The following is a 16,948-nucleotide window of genomic DNA, read 5'->3' as shown; positions in this document are numbered from 1 at the left end:
TAATATTACTAATTTAAGTTAGTCTCAATATTATAGAAACGCTATTATTTAATTATGTATTACCTACCTCATTGTGATGGCTTGTACGCAGGGGTGTTCCAATAGGGTATATTACATATACGCTGTATACTCTCAAGATTTTTTTTCAATATTATGGGTATACGCAGTATGCCCATAATTCATGCATATTTGATGATATAGTATATACTCTCAAAAAAATTCATGGGAACACCACTGCTTGTACGTATACCATACGATTACACCAATAATAATAATAATACGTAATTTTAACTATTTATAATATAGATATTGGAATACGTGGTAATAATTTATATAATAATTAAATATCTATGTTTTTGTTTAAAATAATTATAATTTTTTTTTCAGTTATAAACAATATATTTTTAAAAAATAGTAAATATTTCTTGACAATAATAATAATTAAATCCTGGTATTATAGGCTATGGATAATATTCACTAACAAAAATTCAAAAAATGCCGGGCGTGTATCAGTTCCGTTGAAAAACATTTTCGTTTCCGCCAATTATCGTTTCCGGCGTTTTTGCCAGTTTTCGTTTCCACCGAAACAATTTTTTCTAAAATTTTTTGTTTAAGATTTAAAAACCAATAGTTATAATTTTATAGTTTCATAAAATTATTGTTTTATGGTACAGAAAATTATATTTCCGAAAATAGTACATTTCCACGAACAGTTTGGTCCTATTTCGCAGTGACAGTTTATGCAGAACAACAAATAATAATTTTTAACTATCCGTGGCAATTCCGTGCACATATTATAAAACAGTTCTACAAATCGCATCCTAATACCTATAAAAACTTTAATTTAATGATTTAACTTATTTTAAGTATTTAAACTATAATGTATGATGGTATAATATATAAACATTAAACATAATATACAAATAAATAGTAATGAATGAAAAGTAAATTTAATATACAAAACCAAAAAAGAAAAAAATATTCAAAACGGATTAATTATCACGTCAACTGTAATAAAGTATAAAACTATACCTATTATCCATAAAGAATTTTTGAGAATAGTTCTATTATACAAAAACTATTATAAATTATAACATTACATTATTAAGACTAAATATAAACAAATATTGGTAACTCGTGTACAAGATGAAATTAAATGAATAGGTAAATTATGTGATTTTTAGGTTTCAACACTGTCAACGAGAACGACATCTTCGTGGTAGCCCTTGGGTATAATTTTATACGGTTCTCAATAATCGTAAGTAATTATTTAGGAAGAACTAGATTTAGCTAAAATAAACTTTTTTTTATTTTTATGAACATTTTTCGCAAAATACTTGGATAAATATTAAATACAACTTAAATATGAACCGGATATCGGGATATTATAATATTATACAATAGGTAAACGTAAACAATTTATTTTATCTTTAACCATAATATTTAATAGTACAGGTATTATTAATATTTTCATTATTTTAATAAATTTAAACTTCGATCTACAGCGTATGTATTTCTATGTGTATATATATTGTAATGTTTCAGCATAAACAATATTTGTGTTTGTACATTAGATTTTTCACGATATTATTTTTAGGTAGTTATAATAAATGATTAAATGTGTATGTAAAATAAAACAATTTAGCAAATTAAATAATGATAAATAATACTTAATATTTACACAAAAATAGTTTTTATGTTAATAACAAACGTTTATTCTTATACTAAACTTTAAACACGAGTTATATTTATATTTTTCATTCTAATCATATCAAAACTGAATTTTTTATACTTGGAGGAGGGGTCTTATACTTTTATCCCAAACATTTCCCTCATTTGTACGCCATTGATTATTATTATCACGAGTTTTTTTAAAGTAACCTAAATATCAATATCTCAAATATCTATCATGCGAGTATATGACATCAGACATAGTAGATAGTATATAAATTATAAGTACATATTCTGTGGTCCGTCTTCGGTAACATCAATCATCCTGGCTACTGACCAAGCATTTTTCATTATTTGTTTTATTTTTATGATTTTTTTTCGTTCATTTTAAATTTAGTTACCTACTAAGTAATAATTTAGCTGTATATCTAAATAATATAAATGCATTATTATTGATATATCGTGTAATATTTCTGTTTAGTATACATTTTTAATTCACGTGTGTACTATATAATACTATTTATATGTCTAATATAGTTATTATATACGTATATAATTATTGTTGTACATTTTATAGTTTATACTGCAAGTTTACAATTGCAAATCATCATTTATAAAATCAGCTATGATGACGTAACCATATTTTATACTTTTGAGATGTAGTAAATAATTACCACTAACACTAAAATATTATATTTTACATTCTACTTAATCCAGTGGTTAGTGGTAGGTACTATAATATACTGTTTAAATGAATTTATTATAAATACATAAATTATTAAAAAAAAAATGTGATTTAATGTTGTTTGATGGAAAAATGAAATGTTCTATTCATATAGTACACGTAATTTATAATTCTGTATTGAAATTTTTAATTAAATTTTTTAATGTTTAATAAAATAATATTTTTAATCATCAGTCAGCGTAGTTAAAATAAAAATAGTTGTATTAAAAGGTTTTTTTACTTATATATTTTAATCTCGCATGGGTATCGTTATTAAACACACGTGTGTAATTTCGCTCTCTAGTTATTCGTTGACAACTTTATTTAAATTCAATGAATTTTGTTCTAACTTGCAGAAAAAATTTAATTTAAAAAAACTGAATCCTAGCCTACGTATGGTTATTGTTTTCATAGTCACCGTGTCAAGACTAAAAAGTAATATAATTGTTATTATATTGTCTATCTAATTCCCGCCTCGAGGCACCGTTCATTCGGTGACCTTTGTAGGTTAGGTTCGCCAATATTTATCACATCAACAATTAGTTACATTGATTTCTGTAATCAAATAAAGTCTATTTCTGGCGATGAAGGATTTTTTTTTAAATCTACATCTAAAAACCTCAAATTATCATTATACTCGTCCAACTTTTTTCGCCAAATAATCAAATTGCTTAATGACAGTTTCATCGAATATCACACATATCAAGCTAAAGAAGACAAGCCTTACCGTGTTGTCTTAAAAAACCTTTACCACTCAACCTCTACACTCTAGAGTCTACAGACTACATCAGTACATCACACAAGAACTAACTGAACTCGGTTTCTCCGTAAGAAATGTTACAAACATAAAAAAGAGACAATCAAATGATCCACTACCACTTTTTTCATAGATCTCAATCCTGAAACTAATAATCCTGACATATTTAAATTTGAAGCACTATGCTACTCAAAAATTAAGATAGAAGAACCCCGCAATAGACGTGATCTTTCCCAATGTCATCGGTGCTAAAACTATGGACATACTCGATCATATTGTAACCGTAAACCAAGATGCGTTCGCTGTGGACAAGATCACCTCTCTGACATGTGCGAAAAAAGCAAAGACCTATCAGCTATATGTGCTCTATGTGGAGATGGCCACCAATCAAACTATAAAGGATGCACGGTCAATAAACAACTTAAAAAATCAAGAACCACAAAAATCGTAGATCAACGCCAAACGAAGCCTTCAACTACAGATTCACCAAATTCCATCTCCAATCAACCAAACAACATCGTCCAAGATTCATCATGATCACAAAACTTAACGGGTAAGTCACTCAGAACCACCACTAACCGACTACCGACCTCGTACATATTCTGACGCTATTAAATCCCCAATACCTCAAAACGAACAATACCCTACCTCCCCTGAAACTCCACTTTCCACTCAAGTATAATCTTTCTTGGAAAATGTAAAATCACTTATTACATCACTTATAACTTATAAGTCTCCTTACCACTATTATTAACAAAATAATCTCAACAAATGACTACTAATAATATAACAAACTCCTCGCTACTTATACTAACCTGGAATGCTAATGGGCTAAAACAACATAAAGATGAACTCCTTTTTCTACTTCAAGACAAAAATATCGACATAGCGCTATAATATCTGAGACTCATTTTACCCCGAACTCCTGCATCAACATTTATGGTTATAAGGCGTACTTTGCCTGTCATCCTGATGGTATATCTCACGCTGGCGCAGCAATGTATACCAAATCTAATCTATCCCATAACCCTCTACCTCCTTATATTTTCTTACATATTCAAGCTTCCGGTGTTTCAATTATAACACAAAACAATATATGTACCTATAAATATATCTTCTATATATAGCCCCCCTGATCCTGGCATAAACGTAGTCCAGTTTTCAGATTATTTCTCAATCCTAGGTCACCGATTTATTTCAGGTAGAGATTTTAATGCTAAAAACCAAAATTGAGGGAACCGTTCTCCCAAGTCCCAACACTAGAGGTAGGGCTTTACTCAACTGCATAACCAATAACAACTTATCAACATTAGCCCCTCCTGATTCTACTTATTGGCACTCACAAAATAATAGACTACCCCACATCCTGGACCTTTTTGTTTACAAACTGCCTAGTAATATTCATAGCACTATACGCAACTTTTATGACCTATCCTCTGATCACACACCAACCTTACTTGAAATTGGATTAAGCCCCAGTATACCAAAAACAGAAACACTTACTCCTGGTCATGTTAGAATCATAATTCAAATCAAAATTATTATTAATTAATTTATATTTTCCAAAATTTCTCACGAAACCCTTGGAACCGGCTGACGGAACCCTTAGGTTCCGCGGAACACCAGTTGGGAAACACTGCCTTAGACCACACTCAGAGAAAATACAGTTTTAATTTCTATGATTTTATTCCATTGATTTATTATTTTATTGTTTTTTAAAATGTATGACAAATTTCATCATTTCTAAGATAACATAATCAATTCAAAGATATTTTCTTTAATTTAAGATTAAAAATATACAATCAAATTTTAGCAAATCCATTGATTTTATTATTCAGTTTTCTTTAAAATAAAGAAAAAAAAATTTTATTTAACCTATTTTTAAAAAGAATACCTAGACTCTACTATAGTACTCTATAATACCCCCCACCCCCCATTTTTTTTATCAAACTATAGTGTTTATACGATGCTATAATATATTTATTGAAATTATATAGAACAGGAATATATTAAGCATTAATATTTAATATTATTAAAATAGTGTATATTCTATATTCTGTATTTTTCTATGCTAAGGGTAATATATAATAATTAATAATACATTAATACAAAAAAACATGAAAATATAAACAAATATTGTTGATAAATAGTAAATAGATTCAAAAGACAATTAATAAGAATATCCAAAAAATAAAAACAAAATAAAATAAAATCATAAAATACAAACTTTCCCTATCCAATAAACTTATCATATACAAGTCAATAATTTGACCATTTGGTATTCAGACATTCAGTTATGGGACACTGCAAATTCATCCAATACCAAAACGCTTAAGGTGTTTCAATCCATCTACCTACGAGTAATAACATCCTCCCATTGGTACTCCACAAACAATAGTCTTCACAAAGACCTAAACATTTCTACACTCAACCAATTAGCAAAACTATATTACTCTAAATTTCGCAACTTAAATTCTCACAGTAACACATTAATAAAACAACTATCTTCTAACTCACTTCCTAATAATGTATGTAGAACACTCAAAAGACAATGGCCTAGAGACCTACTACAATAAAAATTATAATAATACTTAAAATGTACCCGGCCGGGATGGTACTGCTGAGTGCCTGCCCATAAATGTTAATCTCCTGTCACTAACAATTATTAGCTATCAAATTTGCTTATTATACTAATTGTTGTATAGATTTTAAATTAATTTAAATAAATGAAAAAAAAACTTATATATTTTATAAATTTAAAACAATATTAAGGTCATATTTCATTGCATATTAATTATATAATTTATATCAGTGATTTTAACGCATAAGTGCATGTATATTTCGGTAGATTTTAGTGCATGAACCTGTAATAACCTTCTGGGCCTTACATATTATTATATTTTAATAACTCACGATATTACTGGTTAGAGTTTTTATTTAGAGACATCAACATTTTAAAATAACTATTGCTTTAAAATGTACAATAAAAAGATTAATTTTTATTTGAAAAATGAATATATGTTATTATAAGTATTTGTATAGGCATTGTAAAATCATAAATCCAATAAAAATAGTTAAAGAATATATTTTTGAATACTTATAACTTTTGTTTCATTAATGGAGTGTAATATAGTAAGACCTATTTAAATTATGCAAAAATTTTTTGTTAAAAATATTGACGCTATATCTAAATCAAAATTCAACTAGAAATTTTCGAGTTATATGTTCTATATAAATATATAAATAATACTTGAATATGCATAAATAATATACATTATACATATTACATAAAATATATTATAGTATTTATTTGTTTATATTTACGAAAAAAGCTAGACAAGATATTCGTTATACCATAAAGGATATGTATTGTTATTATTTATTGTTTGAATTTTGATTTAGATACATTAACATTTTCTAAAAAATAACTACTGAATGCATTAAAATAAAAAGGATGGTTCTCGTTTGAAAAGGCAAATGTTTGTATTGCTATTATAATAGGAGACTTCTTAAATGGTAAAAAAAAGGAAAAATCTAAACTATTCAAAATATTGAAATTTTAAAAATTCAAAAATTTAATTTTAAAGAACTATACAATATTAAAAAAAAATAAAAAGGAGATGAACATGTTTATTGCATCGTTCTATAAATAAGTTCATAATAATTCTCAATTTTAGTACATAACTGCAGTGTCTGTATTTAGTACTGTGAATTTCCTGTAAACCCTAAAAAAATAAAAAATAAAATTACACTTGATTAATCATAAAATATTGATTTTCATGACGATTACTGTATTTTTCTAATACAAGTTACACTATGTATAGGTATATTATATATATACACATGTAAAAATATTTCTAGTGACTATTGCACTATTGTAGTAACTAGTAGCTTTTAAATTTTTTTGTATACAAAATTTCTTCATAATTTAAAAGCATAATAGGTACTAAATATAGGCTGGTAAAAATGTGATATAATTTATTAATTCCATGTTTACAAAATTGTAAATCATCGAATTAAAAAATATAATAAATACTACTATTAATTATTACGAAACAAGAAGTAAAATTATCAGTAAGTACTAATATAAAGCATTATTGCATCAATATTAGTAAAAATGTCATTATAATCGTAATGAAAGTGCAAATTAGTATTACATTTTTTTTTAAATTTAACAAAATAATAAGACAAAATCGAGAAACTCTATTATTATTAATCATATATTTGCAGCGCTCATAATAACTCATCAAATGTGATAATATTGTCCCGTTAAAATTATAAAACAATAAAGTATATTATATACGACGATATTACCTCTAATTGGCAGTGCCAAGGCTATTGAAGATAAATACCTAATGACCAACATATATAGGTTAGAGAGCTTAAATTATTTGCTTATTTAGTTATGCTATATCGTGAAATGATTAATTACAAATTAAATAAATTAAACAGTACAGTGGATAGTTTTATTTTTAATATATAATGAATTGTATATTATGCGTATACTTAAAATCTACATACAGCCTTGAATAATCATCAACATTTTGTAGGTTGCACATTTACATTGCCAATGAAACCACAATTTTCATTGATGTATGTATTCATGGTCAGTGGTCAAAAGATTTACCAATTTATTGCAAGTTCTAATAAAATATAATAGAAAAACCCTGTATCATACTGATTAATTTATAATTTTTATAATTTTTTATAACATGTATCATCGTATGTATACGTAATGACTCATATTGATGATTGATAAAAATATTTTCTTTATGATGACATGGCATTTTGATCTAATGAAGTTTTATCACGGCACATTATGCGTCGTTATATACCTACAATACTTGTATACAATTATATAGGTATTAAACTATAACATTTATTATGTTATTTATGTATAAAATAAAATATAAATATATACCTATATAAAATATAAATTACGGTGTCCTTGTGAATTATGGAGATGTTTAGTAAATGAAGCTGCGTTCCTATCTATTGGGCCCATCGAGAAACACTGTCGTATATAATTTTAGTAATAGGAAGATAAAACTAATTACGCCGTAATAACTTACCTGCAAAATTTAAAAGAATTATAAAAGTCAACAATAGCCAAATACGATTGTGCAAGATAAGTTTGTAGAATATAATTGTTGTCACTAAACAGTAGGTATAGTCATTTCGAAATTGAAAAAAATGAAATACGGTTTGAGAATATACCTCTTTATACAAAAAAAAGAAGTACATCATTTTGTAGTATGTATACCTATAATAATATAATATACGAAATTTTGTTAGATTTTACAAAATAATACACACCACTGCATTAATATTATGCACTACTACTTGAGTGGGTATTTGTGAAAATGTTAAATGTACAATAAATTCGAAGTTACGGACGTATAATGTCGTTGACTGTTTGAGGTGTTCTAACTCCTTGTACGACAAACCTGTGAATAATATACATAAATGATTGATGTGCGTCTTATCTTAACTCCGTATATAGAGTTCGTCGAATGGAGAAGAAATTATAAGGTTCGCCAGATCGATAAATTATGATCAAAAATTGAATTTTTAATAATTAATTCACAACACCCATTTAATATATTAAAATTAACATAGTAGGTAAATAAGTTTTTAAGCTAAATACAAAATTTTATTTCTGGACAGATTTTATACTCTAACCATTTAGTTGTCAGGGCGTAGACCGTTTGGGCGAATCGACCCAAAATATGGTCTGTTTGGGCGAGGATTATTCAATTAAAATACCGTTTGGGTGATATGAAAATGCTTATAATTAGGGCTCGGATTTATATGTATTTATGCTACCAAAATATATACATAAATATGCGCTAAAAAATCAAAATATGTATTTTACTAATATGATTTATTTATTAATATTTAATTATATAATATATCCATATGAGTTTCTAATGAAAATCTACAAACAAACCAAAAAAGATAGAAATTCCAAAACAACAAGGCACCTCACGTCGTCATGCATCGAATGCACCCACGTCCGGTCCATCATATGCCAGTGTAACAGCCGCCCAACCAATATCAATATCCAGTACTATAAATTCAAATTCAACGTCAAACATCTTGAACGAACTCAAAATATTATTAAATCCATTAATTTCTTTAATAACTGCTATTTTAAGTAAACTCACAACAATATTCCCATAGCAGTCATTATTTCCAATATTAAATCTTTTATCAACAAACCTCATTACAATTATCTACAATCCCCATACCATATTCTATTTGTATAAATCGTAATTTAAACTTCTAAACTGTAATCTACAAACTTGTAATAGCATGCATAATATGCTGAAACATTTAATTAAATAAATAAAAAAAAAAAAATATTTTAAATAGTAAATTTTTTTTTTTAAAAGTATTAAAAATTATAAAATATATAAATAAAAAAAGCTAAAAAAAATAAAAATATTAATTATCTTGATTAAAATTTATGATAACATGCATTTTTAAATTTTCAAATTCAAAAGAACATAATAATTAGCGGCATTTAACTAAGTTTCCTATCTGGTTACAATTGGTTATAGAAAGAGAGCCTTAAATCCGGAAACATATTTTTAAATATTTCGATACGGATAGGAGCTTTTAAAAATATCTTTTGGACTGTAGTTATTAATTCGTCTACTTTTGTAAATTTTGATCGGGTGGTTTCTGCTATTCGGTGAAATGCGTGTATTAAACATGTTAAATGGATCATTTAATAAACAAATTGTCGAAATAGGTACGAGGTGTGATCAAAAAATACCGGGACTAAAATTATATCGGCGCTAAAAATAATCGAATGGGGAATATACACACATCAAATAAAAATAGAGATAACACTCAATTACGTTATTCAAGCAGCGAGTTAATATTAACTGTTAGTAATGAACGAAAATTCATTGAAATCAGATACTTTTATTGTGTCTGCCGTTTTTGTCATGGCGAATAAACTCGAGCAGCGTGTTTGCATTAAATTTTGCGTTAAACTCAGTAAATCAGCGACTGAAACTTTTGAAATGATTAAAAAAGCATTTGAAGATGAAGCGATGAGCAGGTCTAAAACATTTGAATGGCATAAAAGGTTTATTAAGGGTCGTGAAGACATTAATGATGACTCTCGTGCTGGACGACCTTCAACATCAAGAAATGTGGCAAAAGTACGAAAAATTATTCGATCAGATCGACGAATGACGATAAGAGAACTTTCTAGTGAGTGTAACATTTCTTTTGGATCATGTCAAACTATTTTGACTGAAGATTTAGGCATGAGACGAGTCTGTGCAAAAATGGTCCCGAAATTGTTGTCTCAAGATCAAAAAAATCATCGATTTGAAGTTTGTCAAAGTTTGAAAGAACGAACACAAAATGACCCAGGGTTCATTAAAAATGTAATAACTGGTGATGAAACTTGGGTCTATGGTTATGACATAGAAACTAAACGACAGTCATCACAATGGAAATCAGTAACTTCACCAAAACCCAAAAAAGCTCGACAAGTTCGTTCTAACGTGAAGACCATGTTGATTACTTTTTTCGATATTAAAGGCCTTATTTATTACGAATTTGTTCCAACTGGTCAAACGGTTAATCAGACTTACTACAAAGAAGTTTTAATTAAATTACGAAAAAAAATCCGTAAGAAACGTCCAGATCAGTTCCAAAATCGATCGTGGTTGTTACACCACGACAACGCGCCTGCTCATTCTGCTTTATCAATCCGTGAGTTTCTAGCTGATAAAAAAATTCCAGTTGTACCTCATCCCCCTTACTCGCCAGACCTCGCCCCTTGTGATTTTTTTTTATTTCCAAAAATTAAAACTGACCTCAAAGGACAAATATTTGATGATATTGAAACAATAAAAAAAAATGCGGTGGATCAACTCAAACAACTTAAAGTTGAAGACTTCCAACACTGCTTCAAAAAGTGGCAGGAGAGATGGGACAAGTGTATAACATCGGGCGGTGAATACTTTGAAGGAGACTAATATTTGAAATATTATTTGTACATTTAAATAAATGAAAAAAAAAAAATCCCGGTATTTTTTGATCACACCTCGTATGTAGGAAAAAATAGAATTATTGAGAAATATGTAAAAACTTGTAAAATAAAATATAGTTAATCTTATTGGAAATCCCTTTAAACGAATTTATGGCTCACCTAAACTCATTTATCAAGTCACAGTAAAAATATGTATTTATGTATAAATCCGAGCCCTAGTCATAACTATTCACGCTGATAAGACACACAAAAGAAAAGGGTCAGGTTGTACTGTTACAGGTATCTTGAAAGTTGAAACCCACGGGCTGCTGTGCAGCTGTATACAGGTATACGTATTAATTTTTAATAATTAATAATTAACTTTACAGGGCTGATTTGTGAATTTAAACCATCCAGGGCAACCCAAACGCATACAAAAAAATTCATTCAAATCGGTCCAGCCATTAAGGAGTTCAGTGACATACACACGTACAGTAGAATTATAAATATAAAGATATATTATATAGTTATCCTATATGAATATATCTGTGAATTGGATTTTAAATCTTGTCTATGTCTACAGTTAATAAATTGAAACACATTTCAATATTTCATAAACAAATTAAATCCAAACGTTTGTCATTTACTGAATAGTGAATACTGACTCGTGAATAGTGAATACTGAATTTTGATGACAAATACAAATTGACAATTTATTATTTAATATTTATTATTTACCACAGAGATAGTCTGTAATATTTACGAAATAGTAAAATAGTGGAAATGCGAATTTCGTGGATAAGAAAATCAAGTCAATGATTTGAGGTTATGTTGATAAAACTGTGATATCAAGACACCCGGTAGGCGGTAGGCATGGTACTATTGGTACTTCTTATACACTAATCAAAATGTTGTTGTGTTGTGCAATATTTTTATACTACATAGTACATTGCTTTTACCTATTCCATTACTGATTACTGAAGCACATGATATTATTTAATATTTAATCTAAATATTAAATTTGTAACTACAGCATTTAAAATTTTAAATTCGATACTCAAAACTTACTCTTGTATTTCACTACTACGTTCATCCTTGTCATCGTGTTTTAAATTAGTTTTAATCATGAATACTTTAATCAGATCGTTAAGATCTTCCTTGAAAATTTCCAACGTGGTCGTTAATAATTGTACCAGAAATATATCAATGGCTCCCGTCTATCGATCAATGTGGTTTGCAACAAAAAAAGTAGACCAAATACGACCTTTCAACGTACGGCTTGCACACTCATCAGGTCAGTTTTAATTGTTGAAAACTAAAATTCTCATAGTAAAATGTATTATACAAACGTACATTTATTTTTAAATTGTTTTAGTTGAAAAAGAATTACAACAGTTCTTGGACAATGAAATAAAAAGTGAAGAACAGACGTCCGACAAAACAAATTTACCTAAAACATTTGAAGGATTCAAAGTATCTGCCGATGGCGCAGAAGTAGAACTGACAAAGGAAACTTCAGATGAAACGTAATACCCATATTATTTTGGATATTACTTGTGTTACTTTATAAATAAGCCTGTTTTTAAATTTAGACAGAGATATATGTATTTTAATACATATACTATTGGTGTTTGCCTGTCTTCAACTATAAATTAAAGACTAATATTATAGGCTATACAATTTAATACTTAGTTTACTCTTATAAGGCACCTTATTTGTAAAATTATTAACTATATTAGGTATATCTACATATAAATTATGGTATATTTATTAATATATCATTAAGAATGATGAATTCAATAGCATAATCCTGAGAGTGTCCTCGGTTCTAGACCATTTTTTGGGCTGTATAAAATAGTTTTTTAAGTATATTTATTTAATCTAAAATACAATATGTATTACAATTTTTTGATGGTTTATATGTATTATGATGAATTGGTAAACATTTCTGGAAAAAAATCTTGTTGTAGTGCACTGATTGTTTCATGACATTCCACTCATCAATCTTAACCTTTCACCAAATGATTTTAAAAGTCATTAAGTTATATTTTACCTAATGTAAATAATAAAAATAACAGTATTTTTTTATGTATATTGTCATATACTGTAATACATAATTTTTGATAATTATTTATCTATAGCTACTTAATGTTATTTTTCTTTTAAATTTAGGATTGTGACGTTTATCATGATTATTATTATAATTGTGTATTATTAAATATACTATAGTACTACATTTATATATTTATTCATATTTTAATTAAGTTTAAAAAATATAGTAATATAGTAATAACTATTTTAATTAATATATTTTAAATTTTTAAATTAAAAAAAAACATGTATGATTATAGAATTGCCATAAAATTTAACATCAATCACTCTGTAACAGAAGAAGAATCTGAAGGAGTAGATAAAGTTGCATTAAGGTCTAAGCCAGATTTTGAAATAGATATAACTCGAGGTGATGTTATTCTTGGCTTCAATTGCTCATATGCCAACAACTTTGATAACACAGAATTAGATGAAGCAAATGGTACTGGTAACCATTTATTATAGTTTATTTTTCACATTTTTAAATCTTATAATTTTACAGATGAAGTATTTCACATTGATGAAGTTACTATTTATGAAAACAAATACTCAGACAATAAATATGCCTTAGCTGGAGATACATTGGATGCTGTAAGTTTAATAATGTTTTGATTGTGTTTGTGGGCAACACACATAATTTTATTTAAATTTTAACAATTTAAAAAGTATATATATACATACATGTATATATGTATTACTAAACCATCTTTACTGCTATTTTGAATTTTCTATAACCTATACGATTTTATATTAACCTATTAACACATTTTTAAAACATGATGTATAAGTAATAGTCTTAAACCTATAAACAAACTTACCTAAATAAAGTAAATTGGCTTGAATTCTAAAATATAATAAATATGAAATTATAACTGGTAAATTATATTAAATTTACAATAATATTTTAATTACAATTATAAACAATAACATAGTGTATTTTATTAAAAGTTCATATAGTCTGCACATTACTGTTGTTCAAGCCTACACTAGGAGGGCTAGATTATAGTTTGTGGAATCCGAATTGAAAAATAAACGTTATTAAACTTAATTACCATTATTTTATCAAACATTTTTATTCATTTATTTTTCGTATGTTATAATATGCATAATTCTGTGATAACTTTGCTATTGATAACAAATTATTGTTTATCATCTATCAACTAAAAAAAATTAATATATCAAAATCTACATTTACATAGTAAAATTATGAAACATTATTATGTAAATAGTCAAACCCGATAACATCACTATGTCTTTAAAGAATTTTGGGGCTAACACATGAGTTCCTAAACTTGTAAAGTCTAAAATAGCTATATAGAAAAATAGCTATTCTAGCCTTTCTAGCCTATAGTAACTGATTAAGCTTATAGTCTGGATAATGTAACTATTTGTTTATATAAATTATTGAATTTTGGCAGTATCGCAATGCCTTGGAAATTTTTAATTTTAATAATATACACATTCTTCTTTAAATATTTTTTTTTTTGTTATTTTGTAGGACCTCTATGATTTATTGAAGACGTTCCTAGCAGAAAAAGGTATATCCAACACATTTATTGAAAATATTTCTGATTTAAGTACACAGTATGAACAAAAAGTTTACATCAAATTTTTAAATGATTTAAGGAAATTTTTTTAGATTGTCATTAATAATCTAAAGTATAAATTTAAACACTAATTTTGTATATTATTTTAGTCTCATGTAATAGAAAATAAATTGTGAAACTTATCAATAGTTTTTTTTTTTATCAGATTTTACTTAATACTTTTTTTATACCATTATTTTCCTTGATACTTCTATATCCTGATATATGTTTAAATTAATTATAATAGTCATATGTAGTGACTTGTTGTTAATTGTAGTTAGAAAATTATATTTTTTACATTGTAAATTATAATTCATTACACATTGGTGCATAAGCCTCCCAAACTGTCAATTTGTTTCAACTTGAGTCATTATCAAGTAAGAATTAAATACGGTTGGTAAATATGTAATCCTAAACAAACTTATTTTTATATTTTTATTTTATTAAATACCATTTAATCTATTTTGTTATTTTGTGTTTAAACTAATATTGTATGTTCATGAATGGTTTGTAACATAGTTATATGTTGATCTTTTGTTGCTGTTCAGTTTTTGAATTAAAACTTAAAAATCAACAATTTCACTTTTATGGAACAAACAGTGTGACATGGCCACAGTCGCTAGGTTGTAAATGACCTGTGAATTGTGATGATACTTGTATCGTGTGTAGCGAGAAGGACCCAAGGATTTATATGTACGATAATAGTGCAGTAAAATCATATAATATATCATTATCATTTGTTATTTAAGCGGGTAAATTTATACGGAAAATATTATATAGTAGAATGTGAATATTTATGATAATTATAAATTATAATGACTTTGTTATCACTGCTTTGAATATGGTACGTATATATCCGCGTAAGTCGTATGTAACATAATGTTATGTATTTATTTATTGTTAATTCAAACGGGATAATGCTCAACGCAATTATAAAAACATGCATGTAGTAATGATAAGATGAATTTAAGAAACAAAGTACCTTTCATAAAAATTGCCTATATAAATCCCTAAAAATGCTAATGTTTCAAATATATTAATAAAGCAGGGCCTAAAATACATCTGATTTCCGGGGGGGGGGGGGGGGCACTTATTAATTTAACTGTTACCTTTGGGCTTTGACAGATTTCTATACCAAAAAAAATCTGTGAAGTTGTAACTCCCATAATCTCCTCTCTTTTATGTACCACTTACCTGTCACATCAATATTATTAAATTACCTACTGGTACTAAAAATACATAAAATAAATACAAGAATAAGTTCAAAATATTTTAAATTGTGTTGAAATTCCTAAATGTTTGTTATTACTTATTTCTGCAATCAAAACTAAAAACACGTTATAAAACTTGGGACACACATTTGTCATTCAGGGGACTCAGTGACTCACTTTAATTTTGAGGGGACACAAAGTGTGTCAGGGGATACAGTATTTTAGGCCCTGTAATATAGAATTATAAATAGTTTAATACAATGCAACATGATTCCATTTACTTGGTGTATTAATTACAAATATATAAATATTCATTTGTTTTTTTTACTGTTGAAAAATTAATTAAAAAGTATCGAAAACTATTAGGTGTCGAGTATACCTTGCCAGTTGGCAGTTGCCATTGACTAAAGACAGTAAGTCATTGTATCTATAATAGATATGATACATTTGAATTCAACGATAACTGATACCTCATTGTAAACAAAGAGCTAGTCTGAGCGAAGACAGTTGGCCAGAAAAACGATATTGAGTATAGAAAATGCTATTTTACTGTGGAATGTTTCAAATGTGTACGATTAATAGAAATTTGTTTTTTAATTTTTTTATTTATTATTACTCAGAAGTCAGAACTACATTAAAAAAGCTAAAAATCGTGTGACGAGAAATTGTGATTTCACGCTTGAATATAAACTGATTATACATTTATACAGGTTCATCTAAATTTAAACATCAGATATTCATAAAAGATATCTGTAAAATATTGCATATCTTTTACATTTTGAGCGGAGCGATGAATGGTTTATCAATGATGTAAGTGTTTATTTTTTTATTATTATTTCTATCATCATTAGATTTTGGGGTAACAAAAAATAAAAATATTTAAATTGTCAATTTTGAGCGTGATTTCTGATA

The 16,948-nt window shown here is 27.1% G+C and overlaps 1 protein-coding gene across 1 annotated transcript; it reads left to right on the top strand.

Annotated features, from left to right (window-relative positions):
• Positions 1–12,130: 12,130 nt before the first annotated feature.
• On the top strand, positions 12,131–14,992 carry LOC132930357 (complement component 1 Q subcomponent-binding protein, mitochondrial). Its single transcript, XM_060996187.1, has 5 exons — positions 12,131–12,442; positions 12,524–12,674; positions 13,500–13,681; positions 13,742–13,830; positions 14,738–14,992. Exons 1-5 carry the CDS (start codon positions 12,274–12,276, stop codon positions 14,876–14,878), a joined length of 732 nt encoding a protein of 243 aa, XP_060852170.1. The 5' UTR covers positions 12,131–12,273; the 3' UTR covers positions 14,879–14,992.
• The last annotated feature ends 1,956 nt before the right edge of the window (positions 14,993–16,948 follow it).

This window comes from Rhopalosiphum padi, chromosome 4 (genome assembly GCF_020882245.1).
Source record: "Rhopalosiphum padi isolate XX-2018 chromosome 4, ASM2088224v1, whole genome shotgun sequence".
Classification (NCBI taxonomy): domain Eukaryota; kingdom Metazoa; phylum Arthropoda; class Insecta; order Hemiptera; family Aphididae; genus Rhopalosiphum; species Rhopalosiphum padi.
The sequence above is the reverse complement of the archived record's forward strand: the minus strand, read 5'-3'. Positions and strand labels throughout refer to the sequence as shown.

Bases quoted from the DNA above. Each gene is read 5' to 3' on its own strand.
- LOC132930357 (XM_060996187.1), top strand. From the start codon at position 12,274: ATGAATACTTTAATCAGATCGTTAAGATCTTCCTTGAAAATTTCCAAC. The intron at 13,682-13,741 runs GTACTGGTAACC...ATAATTTTACAG, and splicing joins AGAATTAGATGAAGCAAATG to ATGAAGTATTTCACATTGAT. The intron at 13,831-14,737 runs GTAAGTTTAATA...GTTATTTTGTAG, and splicing joins CTGGAGATACATTGGATGCT to GACCTCTATGATTTATTGAA.